Genomic DNA, 27,292 nt, shown 5'->3' on the forward strand with positions numbered 1-27,292 from the left:
TGTGAGTGTGACATTACAGTCAGTGTTTGCTGTGTGCATGACGTGACTATCCTGCAGAGCCTGTGTGTGAATATGACCTGCACAGAATCGGACACTGACACTGACACTGACTGGCCGGTCACCGGTCAGGACTGGTCACATGGAAAACTGGCCTGTTCCGGTCTCTGGCTCTAAAGTAATCAAGAATAAATAGGCTACAAGTTGTGCAAGTGCAAAAGCACTAATATGCTGATAGGGTGAGGGTTAAATGAATGACTCTTAAGAAAGCAATTTGTTGCTTTTTTGATCTGCACAACTCAAAGTCTGTAGATGAAATACAGAATAAATAACTGCAGCGACAAGAAACAGTGTGAAAACAAGACAAATACAAGACGAGTCTTTAGTGGAAATTTAGATTATTTTATTGTCTTTTACGCTTGAATTGCATATGTTTGTGAAACAGATATGGAAACACACTCGGTACATAAAGATACAGTTTATATATCTTGTGTATTTCCAAGGTACTGAAATCAGGGATGACTGTCTGATGACTGTCTAAACATCACTCAACCTGCAAAAGAAGAAAAAAAAACAGTGAAGACTGACCATCTACATTAATTGATTGCTTAATTGGATTTTAGGTGACCAAAGTGGCACATTTATAATATTTTATTACCCTTGAATTATTGGTTGATTTCCAAAGTGTTCTACATACTTCTGGGGGTGATTTTGACCAATTTAAGACAAAACTTTTTGGTTGGGCTTAAATGTTGCAGGTTTTTCAGACATTAAATGACTTTTGTAAGACATGTTGCTTTGCTTGTGTGTGTTATTAGAGATTGTTACCTGAAAGACAAGGGAAGCTGTATTCTGTCTTAGCCTGGTCATCTGGGAGGAAAAACAAGAAGTAGAAGAGAGAAAAACAAAAACAAAAAAGAGCAAACACATTAAAACTTGTAGTATTCAGAAGTACTACTAAGGATCAGAGTTTCTGTAAATGAACTTTAGAGAGGACTACAGTAGAGTATCTGACTTACTTGGCTGGTAGTAGTCATAGATCTTGACCACGGCTGGCTTCAGGTTCTGCACTGGGAGCTCCTGTATGAGATCCAGACTGTGGTTGATGGGTATGTCCTTTCCCAGCTGTTGGAGAAAAAACAGATGCTGCGATCAGTAACAAGTGTGGAGAAAATCATCTGCTGTTTGTCACTGTGAATTCTTCTCACCTCCTGTATGTACACGAGAACGTGATCGTCCTTTTGTTCAACCCGATCCACCAGCAGAGCACCTTTGAGCTGTGAGGAGAGGAGAGTCAGCTGGGTCGTCCATCAACAACACATGGAAACTTTTCCATATAAGTTACTGTAAGAACTCACTTTCTTCAAAGACTTGGGGTCTGGGACAAATCCAGACAGCATTTTGATGTCCAGGATCACCATGTTTGTGCTGCTCTCCTTTCCACTATAGCTGTGATGTAACCACATAAATGTAATGTCACTCAGTGAGATTTCATCCCGTCTTTTACAGCTCTACTAGTTGTTCGCAGACACTTTTTAATATGAGGTTTTGGAAGAGCTTCATATACAGTTAAGATATGTTTGAGATGATTATTAACTACTAAAACATGTTTATTCACCAAAAGTTACTTAGTCCAGCGGGTAGATACAGATAATTGTATTTCTGTCATGTGAATCAAGTTGCAGAAGTGATTTTAAAAAGTTACTTACAGGGACTTCATTTTCAGAGTGACTTTGGGTCTTTTGCTGCAGTCGGCCTCTGATTTGACCGTCACACTGAGAGTGGTGGCATCAGCAGGAGTTGGGATGTTGTAGTGCACAGAAATCTGGGAAAGAGGAACACAAGGAAAAGTTAATATTCATACAACCCTTCAGTCACCACTTCTTCTTGCTCTGGCAAATGGAGTCACTGACTATTGCTTTGGAGGAAAATGTTTGCAGGTTTTTATCATGGGGGCATGAGAGCATAATATTTCACTTTATGCTGATGACATGTTGTTGTTTATACCTGACCCTTTCTTAACACTTGAAAACTCCTGCACTTTCTTGAGAGTTTGGTGAAATGTTTGGATACATGGTTAATCTTAAAAAAAAAAGGAACTAATGTCAAGTGGAGATGAGACAAGATGACCCTAGATTAAAGCAAAAGAAAAAAAATAGAAATCGGAATCACACATATCTATAAAAAACTTTATAAAGCTAACTATACAGTTTCCAAATTGAAATAAGACTAGTGTATTGCAGCGTTGGGAACCTGTGCCCATTTGAAATGAGCTCCTGGTATTGTTGCTTGCAGGGTTGTTGGGGGTTGTGCCCATTAAGAGCTCACAACCATTCAGAACGGACAGATTGCTTGAGAACCACACATCCAATTGACTTCACACTCAACAGAGCACTCCCTTGGGTTTTCAGCAACAGACCCACCAAGTGTGCAGTTGATTGGATGAATGATTCTCAAGATATGCAAAGGACAGTCATACACACAGACATATATACCAACAATCAGAAAAAGATTCCATTTCCCTTTATTTGGAACAAGAAACAACCTTGGATTAAACAAAATATACAGGTGCCCCTAAAGTAGTAGTAACATTAACATAGTGTTGTGTTTGTGGTGGTGTATGTACAGTAGATCAAAGAAAAACAGGAAGAGCTGCAGTGACTACTGACCTGCACTGAAGCACATGCAGTGCCCTTCACCTCCAGGTGGTGTTTTCCTGTCACGTCCTTCAACACCTCCTCCTGGTAGAGCAGTTTGTTGTCCTGATTCACATCAAATGTCAGCTGGCTGCTGGGAGACTGGACTGTTACTGAGCTTGCACCGTCCGGACTGAACACCAGAGTGGAGTAGAGAGCCAGAGCCTGAAGAGCCACCACTGTGTCCTACAACACACACACACACACACACACACGCACACACACACACACGCACACGCACACGCACACGCACACGCACACGCACACACATGCACACGCACACGCACACGTGCACACACGCGCACGCGCACGCGCATACGCACACGTGCACACACGTGCACACACGCACACGCACACACGCACACGCACACACACACACACACACACACACGCACACGCACACGCACACACACACACACACACACAAAATAACAAATACTTTATGTGCTTAAATAAAGGTTTGGTGTTGATTTTCATACAGACAGTAATTGCGTTCTGTAAGTAAAGACAATTACATTTTAAAGCTCAGATGGTCAACATATGTTGACGGGCTGTAACACTGCTGCTCTCCTTGCTGTGGTTAATTCACTGACATTAAATTGTTGATGTATTGAGTAATGTTTGTAGACTGTAGAATTTTTCGGATAAACTGATTGAGAAAATTCTGTTTTTATGTAAACATAAACAGTTAAAAGCCCCATTGAATAAGCTGAAAAATACATTGTCACAAAGAAGAAAATAGGGCATTTTGGACGTTGTCTGGACTGTACCTGTGTGGAGGAGAAGCCTCCATAGTGGTTCTGCTGCCGTGTGAGCCACCTGACGATGCGGGTGGTGTAGCCCAGGTCTTCAGCAGTAGGAGAGGCACTGAGTTTAGCGAGCAGCACGTAGGAGCTGATCTCCACTGACAGAGGGGCCGATGTGTCTGCTGCAGTCTGAGACCAGTGGAGGAAACCTCCTACAAACAGAACAAAAGGGACAAGGTAAGCTTACATTCACAGTAATGAAGCCAAAATGATTTCCTTTAGCATGATGACATACCTTCCTGTATGGCGACTGTGTCCAGGTGCTTCAGCAGGTGAGCACGGGCCTCCATGTCTCCTGCAAGGGTGAAGACGTACGCCAGCAGAGCTGTGGTGTAGGTGTTGCTGAGGTCATTGATGGACTCATTGAGGCAAGACATGCTGCTCTTTATCACTGGATCCTGTAACAAATACAATGAACACAGAATAAATAATCTCAGGACTAAACTGACTTTATTCATCTAAACAGAACTCATTTATTCTATTTTATCATAATTTTGTCTTTACATCTGTGTAGACAAACTTTAGACAATGGTCTTCAATGAATGGAGGTAATATTACACCCTGTGAACCTCACAATGTGAGGATATCTGTACCACTAGTCTGAATTATAAAGCTGCAAAACAACTACCAACACAGACCAAAATAAAACAGTACCAACAACTAAGAGGAAAAACAAGGAAAAAAGAGAAAAAAAATAATTCACATTAAAATTTGTCTACAAAATGAAGACACCACCAAAAAGGTAAAGTCCAGGCATGCCTGATGCAAGATTGGCCTGCCAGAGGCTTGAGATGGCCTTAATGGCAAGATGGACTGTAACTCACCTGAAACTACTACTACTAAAAGCAGGAGGAATGCAATGTATGGGGCCAAAAGCAGATCCTGCCTGCAGACCCTATGAATGATTCAAAAACAAGGAATCGGATTCCCTGGAAACAATTAGTGGAAACCTCAAAGACACCATGGATCAACTAAACATCAGGCTCAAGGGCACTGACAACGGTTCACTGCCTTGGGGGTTTAAGGTGTGGTGCTTTCAGTATGGCATCATTCCAAGACTGCAATGGACATTCCTACTGTATGACTTCTTGATGACTCAATGGAGGCAATGGAGAGGACTTTGAAATTACCATGCCAAGTGATGACGCAAGACCAGAGTCAAGGGCAGGACAGAACCTGCAGTGCAGGGGGTCCCGGGGGTACTTGGGTACCGCTGCATCAAAACTATAGAGATTGTCTGCCAAGGACACTTGAGTGATCCATGTTCTGGAAGAAACTTTGGGTTACAGACCAGGGCAAGTTGACCTTCCTCCTGTGTGCTGTGACTGACCCCATGCCAACTCAAAACAAATCGAAAGATTTGGGGCAGAGAAGAAGACTCATACTGCAAACAGTGAGGAGCAAGATCTTGCTTGGAACATCATATCTTGACTGGATGTCCCAGAGGACTGAGAGAAGGCAATACAGGTGGATGCTTAGCAGGGTCCTTACAGAAACTGCAAATGGATGGATCCTCAGAGGGTCAAAGCCAACAAACAACAGGCATCACCACCTTAAGTTGTCAAATTCCAAAGGCAAGGAGATAAGGCTCTTAAGACTACAACTGCCAAGAACATGCCCTCAGTTTTGCATCAAGCTTCTGCAAGTACACCCGAAGAAGAGACATGTCTTTTCAGGAGAGGCGCAGAGCAGGGGGGATCCTCACTCTGACCAGACATGGCTCTCGTACCCAGAAGCACTAAAAAAGAAAGCCAAGTACCAGGATTTGACCGATGAGGCACTTGTCAAAGGAGGTACGCAGTCTTGTTTCACATTGAAGTTGGGTGCAATGGTTTCCCAGCAACATCATTGTGTTATTTCTCATGGTAGGTCAATTTAGAACCCAAACAACTGAAGAAAGCCACTGTTTGAGATAGCCATGGCATCTGAGATCAGCTGATCATGGTTGAGAGGGACAATAGCTTGCAGTTGGAACTTTTCTACAAGTGAAGACTAACTTAGGGCCTGTTTTACTGAGATCTCAAATAAAGAGTGCATTTTAACATATTGCACGTTTGGTTGGTGTACGTTTTGCAGGTGATCCACTAGGAACAGCTGCCTAAATGACAACAGGGGCACACGCTGCATGTTTTACTGGTGTCCACCACAGGGAGTTTAGTCAGAGAGCAGAATGACTGCAAGTGCAAAATGAACTTTGATTCCATTGAGGTGTTAGTGGATTTAATAAAAACTATTTAACTAGCTTCAAATATAAATAAATATATTAATTAATAATAACAACAATAATCATAATAATAATAAATCCACTGCGAGTCGTGAGCTGTGTCTTCTGTGGCCCTAGCACTCAGATGGGACACTCAGGCCATGGTCACATACACCAGGCAGCGGGTCAGTGCTGTACCTGGTCCGATAATCGCCATAAATGCCCTTTAGGCAGGGGGATCGAAGACAGGGTACAGTTAAATGCATCAAAATAGTATCCCAACTTTTTGTTTTCTTCTGTATTGTCAGAACAGGACGAGGTCTTTGTAGTGCAGGGAATCTACTCACATTTAGAGAATTATTCATCTCCAAGAAAGCAGCAGTGATGTAAGCAGTGAGAGTCACTTCATCAGAGACACCACCCTGTAGACAGGAAGCATCATACACACATTATCATCACTGTACATATGATTCATCATGTTATTTAACTTCCAACTTACCTTCATTCTGTTGTTGAAGAGTTTACCTGACTGTTCAAAACAGCCATTTTCTCGTTGTTTTTGCACCAGCCAAGACTTAGACTCTTCCACTGTTTCTGGATCGATGTAGATGAACTCTTGTGCTTTGGCAAAAGATCTCACCACAAAAGCAGTCAGCCTGAGGAAATTAAAACAGAGTTTACACCTTAACTGACAAAAAAGACAACAAAGCATTTGATCTAAACAGCAACTCAGCAACTCACAACAAAAAACCTACATGAATAAATAGCACTACAGACAGGATGGATGTGATTTTAATTGTGAACTGTCCCTTTAAGTACGTTTTTTTTAATGTCATGACCTGACATTGTAAATGTTGTACACCATGTACAAATACTCATTCTTTGTGGATGACTGATCAGTGATGTTCTCACCAAGTGTTCCCTTCTCCTGCTCCAAATGTGCTGTAAGGACCGTTGTGATGTTTGTAGTTCAGCTGTCTCTGGTAGCCTGTATAACAACAGAAACACACTTATTAGAGCATCAACAACACACACGATCATGTGATCAGAGCCACATTTGTTTATGTCTCTGTAAGTTTGAATGTACAGACATAAATAATTTTCTGCCTTTATTGGTGAGCTGACAGTCTGAAAAGAAAGGAGGGGGGGGGGGTGAAAGTGTTCCTGGTGTCCTAGAGGTTAAAGCAGCACTGTCACATGATTATGTACAACAGATCATCTGTTTATATTTTGTGTAGCCAGCACAGAGTATGTCAATTATTGGAAACATTTGGGACGGTCTAAGTACACAAGTCAACAATATATAAAGCATATAGCATGGTCTTTTTTGGACATTTTAATGTGGAAATGTTACATATTATTCCTTTGAACGTTTCTTTCTTAGCTGCAATATAAAACCAACAGACACTCACCACTAGTCAGGAAATTGGTTGCCTTTTCCTTGATGACTGGGGTCAGCTGCTGTGTGTTTTTCAGGTACTGGAGGATGTAAATGTTGGGGGCCAGAAGCGCCATGTTCTGCTCACCACATCCATATGGCATCTTCAGCAGCCCATCCAGGTTCCTCATGGCTCGGCCCAGAATGTCACCTGCACAAAAACACCGACTCAGTGAGACCAAACATTAACTAACCTGACCTTTAATTTATAAATAGATTTGAAAGACAAAGATATTCAAAATGTGTGTTCTTATACCTTCTGACGATATTTTCTTATCCCACCAGAATCAAGTTTAATATGCTGATATAAATATATGTTACATGAGCAAACTTTGTAATTTAACTTTATTTTATTCAGTTAATTTGGTAATATTTCATTAAAATGAATCTATTTCCATTGTATTTTCCTCCAGTACACTAAGCACTGATGAATTTTCCATGTAATAATAATGTGCAATAACTCAACTGCAATACTCTGCAATAATTCATTGTACAATACATGAAACACTATTATGTATTTATATTGTTATATATGGGAGTGCAATGGACATTAGTGTACATAACTCTTGACATTTGTTGCTGTCTATTTTTTCCAAGATATACAGTATTCTACATGTATATACTTATTTGTCGCTTCAGGTTCAAGAACAAGACACGTTTTTTTACATACTTGTGTAACTATTTGTGTTACACTAGTGTTATACTATTTTTGTTTTATACTGTAGTTGAATATGCATATTTTTATAGACTGATTTTATATTTTGTTATTTTTTCTATTCCTATATGTTTTCTATTGAATGGGAACATCTGTAATGTGAGCTATTTTCCCCCTGGGCTCAATAAAGTATTTCTAATTTACATCTTAAAATTATGCATGGATCTTTAAATATGCTTCCTGATATATGAAAGTGCAATGGTTTGTATAAAGGTGTAATATACAAAACATGATACTGTGAAAGGACACAGAGGTCAATTTTTATAATTGATGATTATAATAATGCTAATAAATCTTCGATGGAGGTCAGTCTGTTGACTCTCCAGACTCTGAATGATTAAAGCGACACTCAGTTCAAATGAATTTAGTTTCAGTTTACCCAGGACTGATACTGTAGCATGAGCAGATCCATCAATCATGTTCTCAGGGAGTTCTATGTCGATGTCCTCTGTCAAAGTTTCTCCTGTGTACAGAAACACAACAAACACCTTAACAAGTAGAGCTCAGTACAAAAACAAAGAGGTCGCTTAGATTAAACTGATGGTTAGTGGATCATGAAATGAATCACGTCAGACGGGAAGTAAAATACATCAGTGTCATGAGCCCTTTAAACTAGTGGCCTGACTAGCAGCAATTTAGTTTTCACCAGTGGAAATACCATTTCATGTAAAAATGTTGATTAAAGATTTTGAAATGTTACAATATATATTTTCACATCTAGAAATTAGATTTGACTACACAAAACTGATTTACATATATCCTTAATTAGTTTTTCTGTAGTTTAATCAGTGATATCACTAATTCCCTTTTCACTAGTCAGAAAAAAAGATTATTACATATGTGTACAACTGAATTTCCATAATGACAAAGGCTTGTAGCAGCATGGAGGCTTTTTTTCCAGTTTTTTTTAACCTTTGAAAAGTGGTCAATTGCATTGTGGACTAAAAAAACTAAACCTGACCTTCAATCAGCATGACGGTGAGTAGATAATGACTCAATTTTCATTTCTGGGTGAACTATCCCTTTAACTTACAGATATCTACAATGGTCATTTTGACTTGTAAGGCATTAATTGTTGAATTAACAAGTGTCAGTATCTTTAGTTAGTAATGTTACTAGTCATAAATACATTATGGATATGTTGGTTCGGAATTCTAACTAGTTAAAAACCCATTTCTTATCTACAATTATTATTACCAATAGTGATTAAATGTTTAAAGGGCTCGACATTAACTTCACAAAATTGGGGGTTCTCATAGCATGATCAGTTCTTCCACTGGATTGATAAAATATATTTATATACACAATATATTCAAGTAATGGCAATGAAAACAATCTGAGACACCTAAACTTGGCACAGTTGCTGATAATAATAATGAAACTGGTTGCTACCTGCAAGCAGTGAATGTCTCTATTATGTTTTTGACATGTCATCTACTCAACTCCTTCTAATTTAGAACATTTGGTACGCCTCTTTCAAAATGATTGACGGGCCATCACAGCTGTAAACCATACTGACCTTTCGGACAGAGCAGCCAGTTGTAGTTGTTTGTCATCTCAGTTCCTTCAGCCTGAGAGAAAAGAAAATAATGTGAGTTCCAGAGTTTCCATTTTGCATGAAATGCAAGAAACAATGGATGATCTTGTTTTTATGGTACCAACCTTTACTATCAGAGATTTTGTGACCACATCAACACGACCTCTGTCTGGCACGCTCACAATCTCATTGTCACAGGAAGTGTGGGACGGTATGGCCTCAGCAGTCACAGACACATTCATAACACCTACAAATGATCCATTGAACAATGTTCTCAGATTGTGTTAATTCCACAAGTGTCTAAACATTTGAGGTGGATCTCAAATGTTCCTCCACCTCAGCACCCTTTAACATCTCACACCAGGGTGGATGAAAGTTTGCCTCTCACCTAAGGTTAAGGCATCCATGCTCCAGCTGAGGGTCTTGCGCTCATGGCCACACAGACAGGATGTGTACTGGTCACCAGAGAGGGGGGTGAGCAAGTAATCCAAGGATGGTTTTGGAATCACAGAGACCTGTTAAATACAGAAAACAATGTAGATTTTAAAACTGTGAACTGTGATACAATACAGCCTGATTTCTGACCTTTCAAATGATCAAATACTAACATAATTCAGAAAATGAGGATAATTTCAAATAATCCCAAGAAGCTTGGTAACTCTGTCATGATTGAGCTGACAGGGTCCACATGAGGCGGGTAAAGTTGACCAGCCTGCCAAATTCTGATTGATAACAGTAATAATGACAGGAGCAGTGTGGCAGTATGGTAGGGAGTCCACATATGGAAGAGGTGGGGTGGATGGATGGTTCAAACAAACACAAGACTGTAATTTAAGATTATAGGACACTTTTCTGACAGACAGCAAGCCAAATATCTGAAATGAAAGGTATGGTTCAAGGCCAAATGTACGTTCTATGTAGATCTGACAACAGGGAACTCAACAAAACTGCAACTCTTTTACAACGTTCACCACGTGTTCAATCTCACGACTTATATCATATGAATTATGTCACATCACATTTGGTACATTTGTTGGTGCCTTTTCTCCCCTGTTGTATGTCGTTTTGGTAGTCATTAGGGCTGTTCACTCTGGACTGAACTGTTAGCCCCAGTTTAAGAAAGCTTTCAGAACATTTCAAAGTGGTCTTGCTGGACCTGCTCCTGAGCAGAGTTAGCCCCGAGTTTGTGAGGTTATCCCCTGATAATCCACTAAACCCCGGGTTAAGAAGAGCCAGTGTGAAATGGGGGGCAAAAAATCAAAGGAGCAGTCACAGAACATTTAAAAATGTTCACAGCAGTTGATGTACCAATGGACATTTAGTAGAAGTGCAGTGTGAATCGCACAGCCCTGGACTTAACTTAACTCTGGGCTAAACATGTATGACTCAAGGGGGCTAAATTATACCAGAGTTAACTCTTGGTTATCCTCGGCCCTGGGATAAGAACATCAGTGGGAAAAGCCCTGTTGGCAATCAGCCTGTTCTCTCACACAGACATGAGGATGAGTCATTCATTACCATGATGCAGCTGGACAGGTAGTTGAAGACGGTTGCCTTCAGTTCAAAGTGCTCCCCGCGGATGATGGAGTACGGCAGGCTGAGCTCGAGGAAGAAGGGCTGGAAGACGGTGATCTCTTTACGAGGAGCCAAACCAAAACCCTCAGAGGACAAACAGAAAGCCTCCGTCTCCCAAGTGGTGATGGTGTCTGGGGCGGTGAAGGACACATCTGTCCTTCCAGACTCTCTGAATCAGCAGATAGACAAAGAAACATTCAGTGAGTTGGAAAAACATACTTACACAATATGCAACTCACCCTTTCCTGACCTTGCATCTATCTGTGTATAAAACATTGACACATTCTCTGTTCTGGGCTCATTCTGCCCAGTTCATCTGCAGATGCTTGAGTAAACCTTACAGAAAGACAAGTTTCTGACTCCGTGCTTTATTCAACAGAAATTGCCACCACAACACTCACCCGACTTCCACCAGGTCCCATATCCAGGTTTCGGGGAAGAAAGTGCGGACTGTTTCTATCGGTGGAAGATTAGGAGCAGCTCCTACAGGACCAGGTGGAGCTGCCATTCCCATTCTGGACATTGTAGGAACACTGTCATACATACGCACACCTGAAAAGAAACCAGAAAATATTTCATCAGAAGCAGGGGCCAGCAGTGACACAGTCAGCTGTTTAAATGTTTAAATGCAAATATAGATAGATTCAGAAAAAAGGTCACCATAGTGGTCATGGCCTTGGTGATATTCTCTTCCTCTGTACTTGAGACATGTGGGCACTCGGATAAACAAGTTTGTTGCCATCTTCAGACCCACATTCTAGATAATCCAACGACAAACCGACATCATTTAAAGTTAATTAAATGTATAACAAGAAAATACATTACTGGCTTCTTTACATTGTGTCTTATTTCTTGTGCAGTACCTGGAAAACTGTATGAGCATCATCTCTGTCGTCATCTGGGTATGGCAAAATGTATCTTCTAGGTCTCACATGCAGGCATTCTACAGGATCTTGAACTTCATATGGAATGTAGGATACTTTTGTGACAGGCAACAAGTCAAATATCTGAAAAGAAAGATATAGTTCAAGGCTACAAACAGCCAAATATCTGTTGTCCTAAGAGGATCTGACGATAAGGGCCACTCCTTAAATGTGAATGTGTATATAAAAAATATATCTCTCACTTAATATCACCAGGAAACTTCACCAGCAGGTTATATTCAAGTGCAATATGCTCTACAAGAAGCAACAAATTGTATCTGATGTTTTTTTTGCAAAATAAATTAAAAGTCCTTGTTAAAATGGCTTACATATAGCTCTACACTTCGTCGTCTTTTAGTATTCAAGGTATCATGAATATGCAAATAGTCCCCACCCTTTTTACACCCCCCACAAACCCCAACCCACACCCCCACCCGTAAGTTGCTGCACCTCACAGTAACTAGGTACATCCGGCTTCTTCTGTGGACTAAACTTTGTTGCTAATGATTTGTATAACACCAAACCCTCGATTAACGTGATTGGTTCCTTGAGTTTTATGATGTCATATACTCAGCCTGACTGAATCTGTTTTTTGTCTTTTTTTAAGACTGCCCTTGCTCACTGCAGATTCAAAGCAAGACATACTCAGACATGATGTTTACTGTTTATTCCCTGATATGTCTTGTAATGCATGAAACACACCACATGGACACGTAAACAAGGTTAAAAATTTCATGTTGAATATGCGAAAAGGAAAAAATCTAATTAAGTATGTGCTAACGGACCCTCCCTAAGCTTGGGCGGAAACTTTCCCTTTTCCCTTTTTTTCTGTACTTACTGCCACGCTTGTCTCTGTTGAAAATAAATTTTGAAGATGGTTAAAAGATGTTACAGGGAGACCTGTAAAAGCAACATCTTACCTTAGCTAATGTTAGCAAAACCCTGTCTAGCTAGCTTTGTAATGACTGATGTAGATTTGCTATCTAGTTAGCTAGTGAGCATTTTGATAACATTAGCTATCACATATGTTGCTTGCTGATGGTAGGATTTCTGGAGTATGAGAAATAAACTCATTTGGAGAAAATGGCCTTTAAAAATATATATTGTACAGTTCCACACATTTTGCACCACATGAGAGATGAATGGGTAAAATCATTTGAACTAATAAATATCATGATAAAAACTGGCCAAAATTTTAAAATGGACCAGTGCATGAAAACTGTTTTTGCTTGTAGTGTATTGCCTTATCCATAATTTATGCTTTAGGGTTACACCTCACAGACATAATCATCACTTTTTTCTATAGCATTTTCATAACAGCACGTTTTATAACTGAGTGAAAATAATAAAAAAGTACAGATGATAAAAATGTACAACTGACAGAATACGTGAATGACTGACGATGTTAATGGTGTAAAAGACCATAGCTGTAAATGATGTATGTGTCTGTGGTTGATTTGAACAGTTACCTTTTCTGTAGTCAGAGTCTTCCCTGGCTCCTTGATGAGGACGCTCTGGTCGACAGCGCTCACACCACACAGAGAGTCAGGATGGGCCGTCATCTGCAGGATGGTCTCCTCTCCTGGAACAGCTGAGGACGGAGAAAACTCCAGGGACACCTGACACACAATAAGAACACACATCACACCATCCAGACAAGAGTTGTATAAGATGAGAACATATGATCTTGTCAACATGATGCAAATGTTTAGTGTTTCACTCTAAAAAGTCTGCCAGATTTATTTCTTTTTAACAGAAGGCCTTTTAAATTAAATAACTGTTGCACATGAACGTGGCTCCAGGCTCAGGATCTACAGTGAAGATTTAGGCTAAAAACATGGTGTAAATGACGACTTTCAAGTCAACTTGGCATGTTGGGGCTTTAGGACACTTGGATTACACCAAACAAGCAGTATGGAGGCATTTTATGTTTTTATACATTTCTGTACATTTACAAACTGGTCACTATTCACTTACATTATTTGGGAGATTCTGCAGTGCTGTTTTCCTGTGAAACACCAGAAGTGTTTCGTGGACTGAAAAAGTAAACCCAACCTTCAATCGGCAAATTTTCATTTTTAGGTGAACTGTCCCTTAAGCTTACACTATATTTAAAATATTTTTAGCCCTTTACCTTACTGTCAGACAGCCTTCTGCAACATTAGCCAAATATCATTCTCTCCAAAGCCACCAGAACCTCACCTTAACCTGACAGAACACTGGAGCTGCTGGTCTACTGTGGCCTCAGTCTGTTTGTCTTATTGAGTGACTTTGCTGTTTTAAAGGGTTAGTATGGATTCACTAAAGTCATGCAATAACACCAACTACACTAACAGACTGAGGCAGCAGTAAACCAGCAGCTCCTGTGTTCTGTGAGGAAAAATGACTGACTTCTCCCCTGGAATCTGGTTATGAGAGAGAAATGTTTGACTCATATGATGACAGCTTCTCATGGGAACAGATTGTCCACCAGCAAGGTAAAGTGGTGGAAACATATATATTTGTTTTATTTAGTTAAATTCCATTTTGCTGCTGACCCTGTCCACAGCAGTACATTACTTAGCTTCCGTGCTGCTTCTCCAAACTGGAGGAGTGTCGACCACCATCTACTGTAGGTGATACACTGACTACGAACAAGTACCTCATACAGCCGTACTTCAAATACTCCAAATTATCTCTTCACTACTAAGAAATTCAATTACATGTAAGCAATTCATCTGCCAACTATAATGGTGTTCATGATTGATCGTATCATTGATAAAGGGCTAATAATGACCTTTTGTAACACACCTAATACACACAGCCGTTACCACACGTCTTCCTCTCACACTGACCTTGTGACCGAAGCATTTCTCAACAGCAAAGTCAGCACTGTGGGCGATCACAGTCTCACTGGGGAGGGCGGCGTAAACCACAACCTGAACCATTGGTGCCATGTCTGGAGACACGTTGAACTTAAAGGACACCTCGCCCTCATTCACTGAAACAACAGACCAGCAGTAATCATTCACATCACCTCCATGGATCAATAAAGATGCAAAAATCCTTCACAGTAACTTAAGACGTCATTCTCTGCTCACCTGATTTATCTTGGACTTCAATCTCTCTAAGTCCTTGCATGAGGATGACTCCTCTGGATAAAACCTGAGAATTTGAGAGAAAATGAGACAAAGAATCTAACAGCAAAATAAACCGACAGCCTCAACATACAACTTATGAATATTGTAAATTCAAATTAAACTCTTTGGCACTGGAATAATAAAATCAATTTCAGTCCACTAGGTGGTGCTGAGTTTTTTTTCTAGGATTCAATGAGATTGGTAGGTTTTTGCTGCATTACATCAATGTCATCGCCATTTTTCTTATGTGACGAATGACCTGTGAACAAATAAGTGTAAACAGGGGAGCTGTGGTTTTTCTGGATAAAAAGCACTATAACGTTTATTTTTCAGCCGATGTCAGCGAGTCATATATTCAAGGGTTTATGATCTACATGGAGTTATTAAAAAAAAAAAAACACCAACAACTTTTCTTTCCTCATCTTGATGATGAACCCTTCAACAGGACATCCGTCACTGAGATCGGCTGAGAAATAAACACCATAGTACTGTTTACACAGAAAAAACACAGCTCCATTTCCATGAATTTGTTCAAAGTTCAGTCTTGACCAAACAAAAATGGCAGACAATGACATACAATCCAAAGACGGTGTCTACATATGTCTGAATGACAATGCTGGTCAGTTATGAAGTCAGGTTACAAAGTTAAATTATACCAAAAGGAAAGAATATTTTAAACAAAAAAATGTAATTCTGTACATGACAGTAAAAAACTGTGGAAAACTTTGAATGAATTAATGTGTAAAAAGTCAGGGAGTTCTCAGACGTGGACGTGGAATACGCAGGTCAGCTCATCACCAGGCTGTACGAAGTAGCTAAAGTTAGATCAGCTTAAGATCTTGAATAAAATCTGATGATGTTAATTTACCTCACAACATCATTAACAATATTGTGAGTAACAAACTTGCTCTTCTGCATTTGATTTAGTTAACCAGGAGGTGTTGCTCTCTGTCCAGATGATACGTCTCCAGGCATTGATAACCTGGATGGAGTTTTGTTTTTTTAATCGTTACTAGCCTGCTTTCCAAACCGATGTTATATCTTTAATAGAGCTTTAATCAGTGGAACCTTTCCTGACCTGTGGAAAGAATCTAAAGTCATACCTTAACCCAAAAATGGAAAAGCAGGTTTTACTGGCTTCAATTGTAGACCAATTAGCATAATCCCTGTGCTGAGTAAGATACTAGAGATTATTGTTAATCGGTCACCTCGAGTACTGCTCAGTCGTCTGGTCAAGCGCTGCCTTAAAAAGTTTCATATTGCACAGAACAGGGCAGCCAGATTAGTTCTTTGTTGTTCTTTCTGTGCTGCTGGTGAGAGTGGTTTTGCACAAGTGCCATTTTTTGCCATGTCTTCCAGATAGCAAACGCACTTCTGCCTGGTCTGTGCGGCCGTGGGCGGGAGGTCGAAACATGAACATTTTGTTTTGGCAGTTTTGGAACATTTTTACAATTTTATTTAATTTTTTTTATTTGGTGCAGTGAATTTGTTTTTCACTCATTTTTGGTCTTAATTTTGGGTAGATATTGAATTCTATTGTCTCACTGATACAGTGTGATTTTAAAATGATGTATTTTTAATGTTGTTTTGTGAGTGGACCCCAGGAAGACTAGCAATCACTTTGTGGAAGCTAATGGAGATCTGAATAAAGAATAAATAAAAAAGACAGTGTGCTTCATATTTTTATAGTTCCCTTGTTTACACTGCTCTTACATTTATATTTATACCAAAAATAGAATGGTAAAATATGTTTGAAACTGTTTATATTCCTCGTTAACTATTTATTGTTTTTTTTATTGATGCTTCTTCTAGTTTTGTTATCCACTTTGCTGCTGCAACATTGAAACATTTCCTGTTGTGGGACTAATAAAGGAATATCTCACCTTAGCTTATATCTTAATGCCTGTTTGCAAAGTTGCTAATATCAGCCATGAATCAAAACCCACCTGACAAAACCACAGGAAAATGTCATTTATGAATTAAAAAATTAGATCATTGTTAACATTTGTTTACAAACTTGTACTTGGCCTCCTGTCAAGTTACAAATGCAGAAAAAGCAAGTTGAGTTTCACTGCTCTTGTCTCACCAGGTAAGTGAGATCAAGTGTGATCTTTTAAGACAGTTGTCAATAATCTGACATTAAGGTCGTCTTCCCTCCGTCCATGTCTCTGGAGGACATCTGGTGACAAGCTTAGAAATAGTTCACCCATCACTCACCAGATACATGACCTCCACAGAGCCCTGGGCTTCTCCAACAACAGTGTAATGGATGGTGATCTCTTCTTCTTGGTCACAGGGAAAAGGGGTCTCCATCTTCTTCACCTCCAGGGAGCTGACGGTTTTAGTATCTTGAGATGGAGGCTGGGCTTCAGACAGTGTGTGTTCTCCGTTCTCATAGTACGGAGTTCTATAACCATAGTACTCCAGTGTTGGTTTGATGCTAACCTAGATTGCAGAAAAGAACCACCATAAACAAGCGAGGTGGCTGAAGCAGAATAAATCTTTGGAAAGTGACTGAACAGTAAACAGTTCTAATATGGCCTCCTGCTGCTACGGCGGGACCACAGGACAGTTGGAGCAGACTTCAGCTTTTGGGCTGCGATCTCATGTGACTGACAAATGTTGGATTACAGTTGGAGTGTCACCTCGTACTTACGTGGAGTTTGATGTCGTTATGACGGTTAGCCATGTTGAATGAGAAAGTGGCGATACCATCACTGTTCGTTGTGAGGTTCTCGATCCGACGTGCATTCCACGTCTGACCCTCGAACACGTACACCGGCGTGTCAGGAATGGGCGTATCATTGTAAAAAACTGCTTTGACCTGTTGTAAACACAAAGTTGTATCACTGAGAATCCACATGACTTGAGTTGCTCTGTGTAAAGAATGACAGTGAAGAAGTGAAGAGCACATGACTTACTTTTCCCTCCACATTTGAGCCTTCTTCATAAATCTTGGGCACGTCAATGAAGGACACCTTTCCAACAACATATGAAATCGACATTCTCTTCCCTTGTGAGCGTGTAGTACCTACACAAGAAACCTCCATGTTACAACCATATTATTTAAATTCACAATATTGTTTTTTTAAATACATAAATGTAACATGTTATACAACTTACCTGTCCCCTCCTCTTCCACGCTGGCCTTCAGGTTCAGTGTATCTTGCAAAGCCTTTTTGTCAAGTTTTGTGAAAGTGCACATCTTGAAGGTAAAGGTGGCACAGCCTGTCTTGTCCGTCTATAAAGTTGTCAGATATTGGGATTGGTATCAGCAGGTTTCTTCAGTATTGGTGCAGAGTGATTTGGTGGTAATAAAGTGTTAGTCATTGTATCAGAGGCTTTGTTCATTCATTTAAAGGCAAAATTATTTATCTGTAACCCGTCTCTATTTTCTTTGGCTTTACTAGTGTCTAGCTGTCAGTGGAATCCTGTGTTTTTTACATGCACATCTTTGGAAATGAAAGATTTGATTTCAGTGTTTCCCCTATAGTTCTCTTCCCTGCCAACAGGACCCCCACCCAGAAATTCAAGTTGTAGATTGTTTTTTATTCCATTATTTAATTTTTCTTTTAATCAAAATGGCCTATAAAAGGTGTTCTTTTTATCAAATATAAAAGCTAACTCTAATATGTTCGGCTGGGCCTTTTAATAACAGAAGTTAACACTGTTTCCAGCTGGTAATCTGACTTTAACAAAAATCTCTGGTATCATTCTGTGGATGGTGACGAGCTCTTCCAGTTGATTATGACACTTTTAAAATCTTTTGAACAGTTTCAGTCTGCAGTTTATATTTATTTCAAATGACAGGAAATCTCCTTATCTATGTTTTCACTATGGATCAAGTAGATCAGTTTATCAGTTCATTAAGAAAACTGTCATTTTATTTATTTTAATGTATTTTCATTTGATCTGGCTGGATTACTCTTTAAATTGATTGTAAGGAGAGAAACGAAGCGATCAGAATAATGGGTGAGCTACAATGACTTTTAACAGGAGAGAGAGAGAGAGCGTGATGCGATGCTCTGTTCATTCATAAACTGAACTGTCTGTGCTGTGAAGCTCATCTGAAGACATCAAGTCAGGCAGAAATATTCAGCTCTACCTCCTGTACTGTCTACATTTTATAGACGCTCTAGTTCTGATGAAAAATGCATCTGCAGGTATAAAATAAAACGATGATAAGCTTTCCTCAGTACACCGGTCATCACTTCTGATGAACAACCGCCATAGTGTGACGTGCGCAAGCGTAACATATCTGGTGTGACGAATTATGGCCCACTGTGATTGGTCCAGACCTCACATGTGATACTAGCCCAATAAATGTTGTCTTTTTGTCAGATGGAAACATTTTTGTCTTAAGGGTGTATTAAAATCCTGATTTTGTCTATATGTTCTCCCAGTCATTTAAGGTGGGCCAGTTGTATAAGTGTTATGGGTGGGCCTGTTAGGCCCGTTAGGCCCACCCATAACACTGTGCCTGATGGATGGATGGATGAATAGATGAATAAATAAATAAATTAATGAAATTAATGCTAAAATTAAAAAAAATGTGAACACAAATCAGTGTTAACTGTTTATTCAGGTCCAAATGCTCTGTAATCATTGTTATGGGGTCCTTTGGTGAGAGGGTCCTGCAAGGCATTTGGTATCGGCATGTATGTGAGTCTGTGCGCTGATCCGATATTCTGCAATTTATTTGCCTCAAATGGCAAATAATTTCCAACACGATTAAACAGACAGCCCAGTATTTCATTATTATTTATGGAAGACAGTATGAGACAGTTGTATGAGACTGTTGCTATGGTAACTGTACCTGCTTCGTCTCTGTGTGGCACGGTGCAACTATCTCGGGGATTCCCTCTGGATGATCAGGTATGGCTATAATATTACTGGAGAAATAGCGTCCAAGAGGTCGGCACAGTTCAACTTTGACACTGCCTGGCACAGGCTGCCCATATGTGTACCTTAACAGATGAACACAGAAAACTGTGTTGTTGACAAGGGGTCACCAAACTGGACTCATTTAGATGATTTCAGAGTGTCTTTTACTTACTTTGCACAGATTTCAGCTTCAATGTCTTCCTGTTCAATGTTTACTTCATCGGGTGTGTTTATTTTTACGTCGAATTTAGGCAAAACTGAGGACAAAACATGATTGTTACGATTCTTGCTTCATTACAAAAGGAGTGAAATGGAAGATTAAAAAAATCAGCCATGACTTACCATATTTCTCCACCTTGAAGTTGTGATATTTTTTCCTGTCACCAATCGACACAATAACTTTGTAGGTTCCTTCGCGGGCCTCAGAGTTCAAGGAGTAAGAAAGCTGCAGTATTTTACCATCAGATGTTTGGTTCAGCCACTGTCCAATCCTGTTGTCGTAAGCATCCTGTGAAATAAAATAAATGGGAGGAAGAGGAAGTTATGACATAAACGGGAATTTAATGTGAGAGATGTTCAAGCCACACAGAAACACAGTGCACCGTTGTTTTAATATTTGATATCATATCAATGTAGACTGTCCGTCCAACTTATTCTCAAATAAGTACATAAGTTATTCAAATTTTGTCTGTTATGTGAGTTAAAAAGAAGACTGTGATCATCAGATATCTACTGTTGAGAAAATGCTGCTTCAATAACCAGAGAAGGTGGCTCTGAGTTTGCTGTGTAATGTAATGAGTGATGTGTCTTAAAGAAGGTGGTTGCTAACAAGTGGCTAAATGAGACTACAGAATTTGCAGCACATTAAACGTCACCAGGCTGAATTCTAGTCAGTTAGTGGTGGTGAATGTGATGTAGTTCGTTCATAGCTAACAACAGTTTTGCACTTCATGCAGTTGCATTCATGCAAGAAAGTGATGACGTTTGTAAAGATTATCTTGCTGAACAAAACTTGTAAGTATCATAAACTTTTATTCGCCACAGAGTTTATATTCTGCAGTCATCATCAAATACATCATCTAAATACTGCGTCACTTGATTCGACTCCACATAAAAACATAAAGGGGCGCCACTAGAAATTATGCAAGAGGAGTATCTACAGCATCAGACTTGACAATGACCAAACTGTCATATGTGACGTGTTGGAAGAGAGAATGGGCTGCTCTGTCACAGATATAGGAACAGAAATTAAATTAAATTAAATTTAAAAAAATGTACACACACACACACACACACACACACACACACACACACACATCTGTATAATATGAAGCTTGCATATACAGACTGAATGAACCTTGAATATATGGAATGAAATCTGATGTCATCCTACTGGCGCCACCTTGTGTTTTCAATGTTTATCACTTAGCTTGATGCTAACACATAATGTGAATTACCATTAACATGCTAACTGCAATTAGCATTGTGGTCGCAGTAATATTTTCTAAACAAACTTCACTCATATTTGACTTCACATGATGAACATAAAAGGACATGTGTGCTATTTTTTTTCAGTCAGATATTTCCTCTGTGGAAACAAACTAAAATCTGCTGACATCAACCAAGTCTGTTACTCTGGCTTCAACACTCCACACTGATCAGCTACGGCAGCCTCACAGGGTCAAAACTGGCTTTAAATGCAAGGTGGAGACATTTGAGAGGAAGCATACATATATTTTTATTTTCTATATTTTTATCTTCTATTTAGGATGATTGTATATATATATATATATATATATATATATATATATATATATATATATATATATATTTGTTGATGTCAAAAAAGTCACACAAGAAATAAAACGTGTTTGAATGTTGTCTTACCTCAAGTTCGATGATATTGTACTGAAAAAGAGAGAAAGATTTGTTAGAGTTGGTTTGTATCATCACATAGCCATAGTATGCAAATGAGTCTGGGTTAGACATCTTTCTTTAACAAATCTTTATATATATGTATTAAATACACATTTTTAGCATGTTCTTTGGAAATTCACAAAGAGTGTTGCAAATTGAGAAACCAGAGTCAGGGTTCATAAGTTCACTACTGCATCAGCAAAAATGTTGAAACACAGTACAGGCAGGTTTATCTAAAGAGGTTGTACTATTGATGCAGAGCCTCACCAGTAGCTGACTGATAAGAATATTGATTCCCAAAATGGGGTCTGGGCGCCAGAAATCACAAGACTGTGTCTGCTCTGAGGTCCTCAAAATTAAATTTGCACATGTTAAATAAAATCAGAATATATACATATGCCTGTAAACAAAATGTTTTACATAGATCTATTTGGAAATGTAAACTATTCAATGAATCGTTTATTCTTTTAGTGTTTGTCCTTTCCATAAATACAAGTAGGGAGGCTTCAAGAAAAAAATGCTGGGAACCACTGGATTAGAAGAATAACTCTGGTTATGTAAATCAATTCATTACATAACTGTACAGTGTACGTATATAAAGTGTAGACACCAACTAGTGGAATATAATACACGACCAGCCTCGATACCCATCTTCAGAATCAGCTCGGGACGTAAGATCTCAAAAGGAGACACAGTCCAAACACTCACCTGTCCAGTGGCAGGTCTCAGCTTGGTGTCCAGTGTGACAACTCTGAAATGCACTGAGAGAATGAGAAGAAAGTTCATGAAGCTTTTACAACTCATCTACAGCAGTGTTAAATGGTCAACTCAGAAATGACATCATTATGATCAAAATTACAGAACGACACATAATTAACTATTGGCTTTTACATAACTAACTCTGCTATCTGTCTTTAATAACAGAACAATACTCAGTCAATCAAAGATAATGCAATAATAATCTAATAATAATCTAAGGACATGATGTGCTGCAGTTTGTGCCATTAGTTCTCTCAACACGGGCTGGGCTTGATGGCTGACGGGATTGTTGCTCAAAAATATTAATATCTACCCCTGATGAGTTTTTTTTTTGCCCTAAACTGCACAAGTCACAAAAGTAATCTTATGTTCAAGATGCTAAAAAGGGAACCTCCTAATTTTGCTCAGAGGGCATAATTAGCTATTAGCATCTAACAATGTGGTCACAGCCTTGGATTTCATTACACTGGTGCATTTTTGCACACAAATTGCCTGTTTTAAGGGAAGACAGCTCACATGGTCACTTGTTTTTGGCTGTTTAAGGATTATTGTGAATGTTTGACACAACTACACAACCACAATGTGGGGGCTTATGTGCTCTTAAATAAAACAAGCAAATATCAGGAATTTCAGATACGCTAACATTACCTTTTCCTGTGCTAACATGTTTTTGTGCTTCTGTAAGTAAGTGTTATTGTTGCTAGCTGACTGGATTTCCATGTTTCATGTTAGTTAGCCAGAGCTGAAAGATATCTATTGAAGTGTGGCTTTTAGTAAAAAAAGTTTTAGAAAAAGTGCTGTACAAATTTATCTCAACAATTTAACTTTACTAGTTTACAGTAAATTGCTTTATTTTTTAAATCCTGAAAACTCCTGTATATAGCATAAAGGATATTATGACATTGTGGCAATACATTTTTAACAATAGCTCAAATTTGAAACAGTAATACTGCTGTTTATCATTAAACTGGCCATCATTTCATTCCTAGTGGAAGGGGTTTCCCGTTTGCCGTTTGCAAAAAATTGTGGATGTGCACTCAGCATGGGGCAGAAAAATTGTTTGAACAATGTGCTTTGAAAAAATCACAGTAAATACTGCCCAGCATCAAACACAGTTAGCACGCCCCCCCAGACACGAGCACAGTGGAGGCTTTGTTTTGCGTCGGTGAAAACATCGACTTCCCAAAGGACATGAGGTTATTTCAAGGTGTTGAGAAGTTTTCAACATAAAAGTTATGATCTCAGTGTGTTTTAACCATTTTCAGACTGTTTAAACTGTATATGGCACCATGTTGTGTACAACATCATAGATAATCAGTTCAGGGTTACCTGTTTGTCCAGGAAGGTAGATTGGTTTATCAGTTTGGACGAATGTCATTGGTTGATAGACTTTGATCAAGACTTTCCTGACTTCTTTTGAGTGAAAAGTGTCACCTTGTACCTCCACCTCCATTTTCTGCACCTCATCATTCACCACAACAGGAGCCTGTGACAGAAAGATAATTTAACCAAGAGAGGCATCAACTCTTACTGAAAATACTCAAAGAGCGTCTCACTTGAAAAGCCTGAAACATCCTGGATTAACATTTGATGATTTACAACATTTATATTTTGTGTTACAAATCTGTGTATATGTGTCTTACATTATATAGTATGAAACCTCATTCTGTTTATCATTTTAATTAACTCATTTTCAAAGACTGTTGTGGAAATGAGCAAAGAATAAAAGCAGATCTTGAGAGTTTACCTTGAAGTGAACACATTCATGAAACTCTGTATTGGATGTCTTCTCGAGGACGGTTCTATTCTCCCCTTGGGAAATCAAGTTGACAATCATGGTCAGAGTCTCGTTGGGCTGCACGAGACTCGCGCAGAATCTGGTATCAGCTCCAGCTTCTAGAACTGCAGGGATGGCCACCATGTAGTGCCTACAGACAATAAAACACATGCAGCAGACTCGTAGAAACAAGTAAAAAGTTCATGTAAACCTCCACATACATGCTATCATTATTGTGTTAGACAGTAAACTTACGGTCCTGCCACTGCTTGACCCACAAACATCCAACTCAAGAGGACACATAGTGTCCATGTCCACATCTGAAGCCCAAGCTGACCCATGACTGACTGCAATGAGCCTCGGAGTTAGCATCTGTTAAATAGCATTTGATACAGAGATCCACTCCCACTTCTTTTACCCCGCCCCATCCTTGACACACACACACACACACACACACACACACACCTACTCATCATGCAACTGCTCTATTTGATTTACAGGGAAGTCAATCATTTACACATTTCACACTGTTTAATTTAGTGTAAAGCTATTTTTTGGAAACCATTAAAAATGAAATGGAATTTATTTCAATAAAAATTATTTTTAAGTCAGTTGTAATGTACATTCTCAACTTTGTTTCAGATATGGACACTTTACAGGATGGAAAATACCAAATATTCCGAATGTTTGTCCCTTGGAATAATTCAACACAGCCTATTTTTTTTTACACTTCTATTTAGTTTTCTGAAAGAAAAACTTGTGAGAAATGTATTAAAAATATATTAGACATGTAGGCTATTAAAAATATTTGCACTGTGTCAACAAAGAATAACCATAACATACATGCACACACATCAAGAGTGAGTTTCACTCATAGTGCATACATTAAAATAAAATCCAGATTCTCATTATTTGACATAATAGGCAAAATAGAAAGCATGAAAAATAAAAGGCCCAGCCTGGGACTTGAATGTGATACTCCTATACCAAAGGTTTATATCGTGGCTAAATCATTTTTTCAATTTTAACATATTTCAACCACTGTCTTCATTAGGTTTTTAAAACTGCAGTGGCTGAAGCATGTTTGCATTTTGAATGATTTAGCCACAATAATAAAGGATTTTTAATCTTCTTTTAACTTTATTAATCCGTTTGCAAAGAGCACCTGCTACTTTTTCACTCTAAACTTGTTTATTGGAAGAAAATATTTTGTGTAAATAAGTAATGATTGCTAAAAAACCAATCATTAAATAAATGCAGGCTATAAATGAATGAATCTGAAAACTTTTCTTGGATTTGACAACCACTGGTGTAAAACACCAATACATTTACCAATGCAGGCAGTTGGACACACAATAACAGGAGTTGTAACAATCCTGTGATACAACATCAACAGCTATAAGTATAAATTATTCCAGAGTAATTTAGTGATGTGGTGAATGTATTCATATTGTTGTTCTTTACCAAAATCATACATTATCATTATCATACTAGGATATTAAACATTTTAAGTGCTTTCCTGACTTCACCTGATGACTGTTACAGGCTATTGGGTTGTAGCAAACTATTTCCCAAAATCAGCTATACATCAGTGATCGAGTGAACTGGGTCCTGCAGCACTGCCCTTTACCCAGCGTGGGATGTTTGACTTTGTCATGTAAACAACTCCAAACCAGACCACTACGGCCAAAGTAGACAGTAAGTAAACCATTGTGGACTGATAATGTCCTCAAACACTGTTCCTGTGTTACAACATATCAAGAAATGTGCTTATTGTGTAAAACTGTGCAGATGTAACTCCAAACTATCTGTATTTAACTAAGGCTGTAAATTACAGGTCTTGAATGGAACCACTTTCTATCTCATCTGGATTGGAATAATGTACCTTCACATTGATTCTTCATGTTTTTAAAGTAAAGAAGGTGCATTTCATGAATCAAAGCAGCTCAAGCTGCACAGCTATTGAAGTGACAGTATCAACACAAAAAGACACAAGGAGGACACAGACCTTTGTTGTACTATATTGTCATTCATTATATTTAAAAACAGGGATACACCGATACCAATACCAGCATTGGGTGTCGGTCCGATACTGAGACATGAAGAAGAAACTTAAATACTACACATGTAAATGTGAAATTAAAATACTAGTTAAAATACTGTAAATGATATGGAAATAATTATCATATATAACACCATTTATAATAGTAAACCTAATTCTTTAAGTTCATAATGTGAAATTATTATACTTAAATATGTCACATACACAGTAAACTGCTTAAACTTAATAAGGAACACAAAGTCAGTAGTGGTTACAGAATTAGCTGATTTTTCATTTCATTTACAGGTAGCTTCTAATCTTCTAAATCTAAAACTTACAATACCTACTGATAATATAGGTGAAAAGAAATAAGCTGTTGCAATCAAATTTGTGTTGGGTCTTTAAAGGTGTGTCCCAGATTTCCATCAACTCAGATTTTTTACAAAAACAATCTTAAATCTTACAATTTCATTTAGCAGGCACTTTTATCCAAAGCAACATACATCTGAGAGCTAATAGGACACAAGCAAGGGTCTAGTCAGGAGAGGACACCATGAGAAAGTGCCATGAAACAAAGATACATGTATAAACACACATAGATAGATAGATATAGATATACATCACTGTCGGTGTTATGTAGATCACATCACTGTTATGCTAATGCCAGCATACAGACCACTGGTGAGAGTCACCAAACCAGTTCAGAAACAGGTACGAGTTTGGCCAGAAGGGTCCTCAGAACCACTCCAGGACCGCTTTAACACCACAGACTGGGATGTGCTGCCACCCACAATAATATCACTGACCTCCAGGAGTACACTGACACGGTCACTGCCTACATCACCAAGTGCATTGATGATGCAACAGACCTCAAGACCATCAGAAGCCAATGAGAAGCCATGGTT

At 38.8% G+C, this 27,292-nt stretch overlaps 1 protein-coding gene across 2 annotated transcripts; it reads right to left on the reverse strand.

The window, feature by feature from the left end:
• Positions 1-378: 378 nt before the first annotated feature.
• LOC146329264 (alpha-2-macroglobulin-like) lies at positions 379-24,756 on the reverse strand. 2 transcript variants are annotated; one of them, XM_084718199.1, is made up of 36 exons: positions 24,602-24,756; positions 24,317-24,497; positions 23,899-24,055; positions 22,519-22,571; positions 21,781-21,801; positions 20,236-20,401; positions 20,066-20,150; positions 19,826-19,976; positions 18,133-18,250; positions 17,931-18,040; positions 17,666-17,833; positions 17,227-17,454; positions 14,971-15,034; positions 14,725-14,870; positions 13,360-13,509; positions 11,831-11,974; positions 11,628-11,724; positions 11,369-11,519; positions 10,911-11,136; positions 9,781-9,907; positions 9,518-9,639; positions 9,375-9,426; positions 8,235-8,318; positions 7,115-7,291; positions 6,615-6,690; positions 6,202-6,358; positions 6,050-6,124; positions 3,735-3,897; positions 3,464-3,651; positions 2,667-2,879; positions 1,707-1,822; positions 1,356-1,446; positions 1,206-1,274; positions 1,017-1,122; positions 826-867; positions 379-550 (listed from the first exon to the last, which is right to left on the reverse strand). In XM_084718199.1, the coding sequence occupies exons 1-36, from the start codon at positions 24,685-24,687 to the stop codon at positions 546-548; spliced, it is 4,365 nt and encodes a 1,454-aa protein (XP_084574325.1). In that variant the 5' UTR covers positions 24,688-24,756; the 3' UTR covers positions 379-545. The 2 variants fall into 2 exon arrangements, with proteins under 2 accessions (XP_084574325.1, XP_084574324.1); XM_084718198.1 differs by lacking the exon at positions 379-550 and having other exon boundaries at positions 797-867.
• Positions 24,757-27,292: the final 2,536 nt, after the last annotated feature.

This window comes from Lutjanus erythropterus, chromosome 4 (assembly GCF_056507025.1).
Source record: "Lutjanus erythropterus isolate fLutEry1 chromosome 4, fLutEry1.hap2, whole genome shotgun sequence".
NCBI lineage: Eukaryota > Metazoa > Chordata > Actinopteri > Lutjaniformes > Lutjanidae > Lutjanus > Lutjanus erythropterus.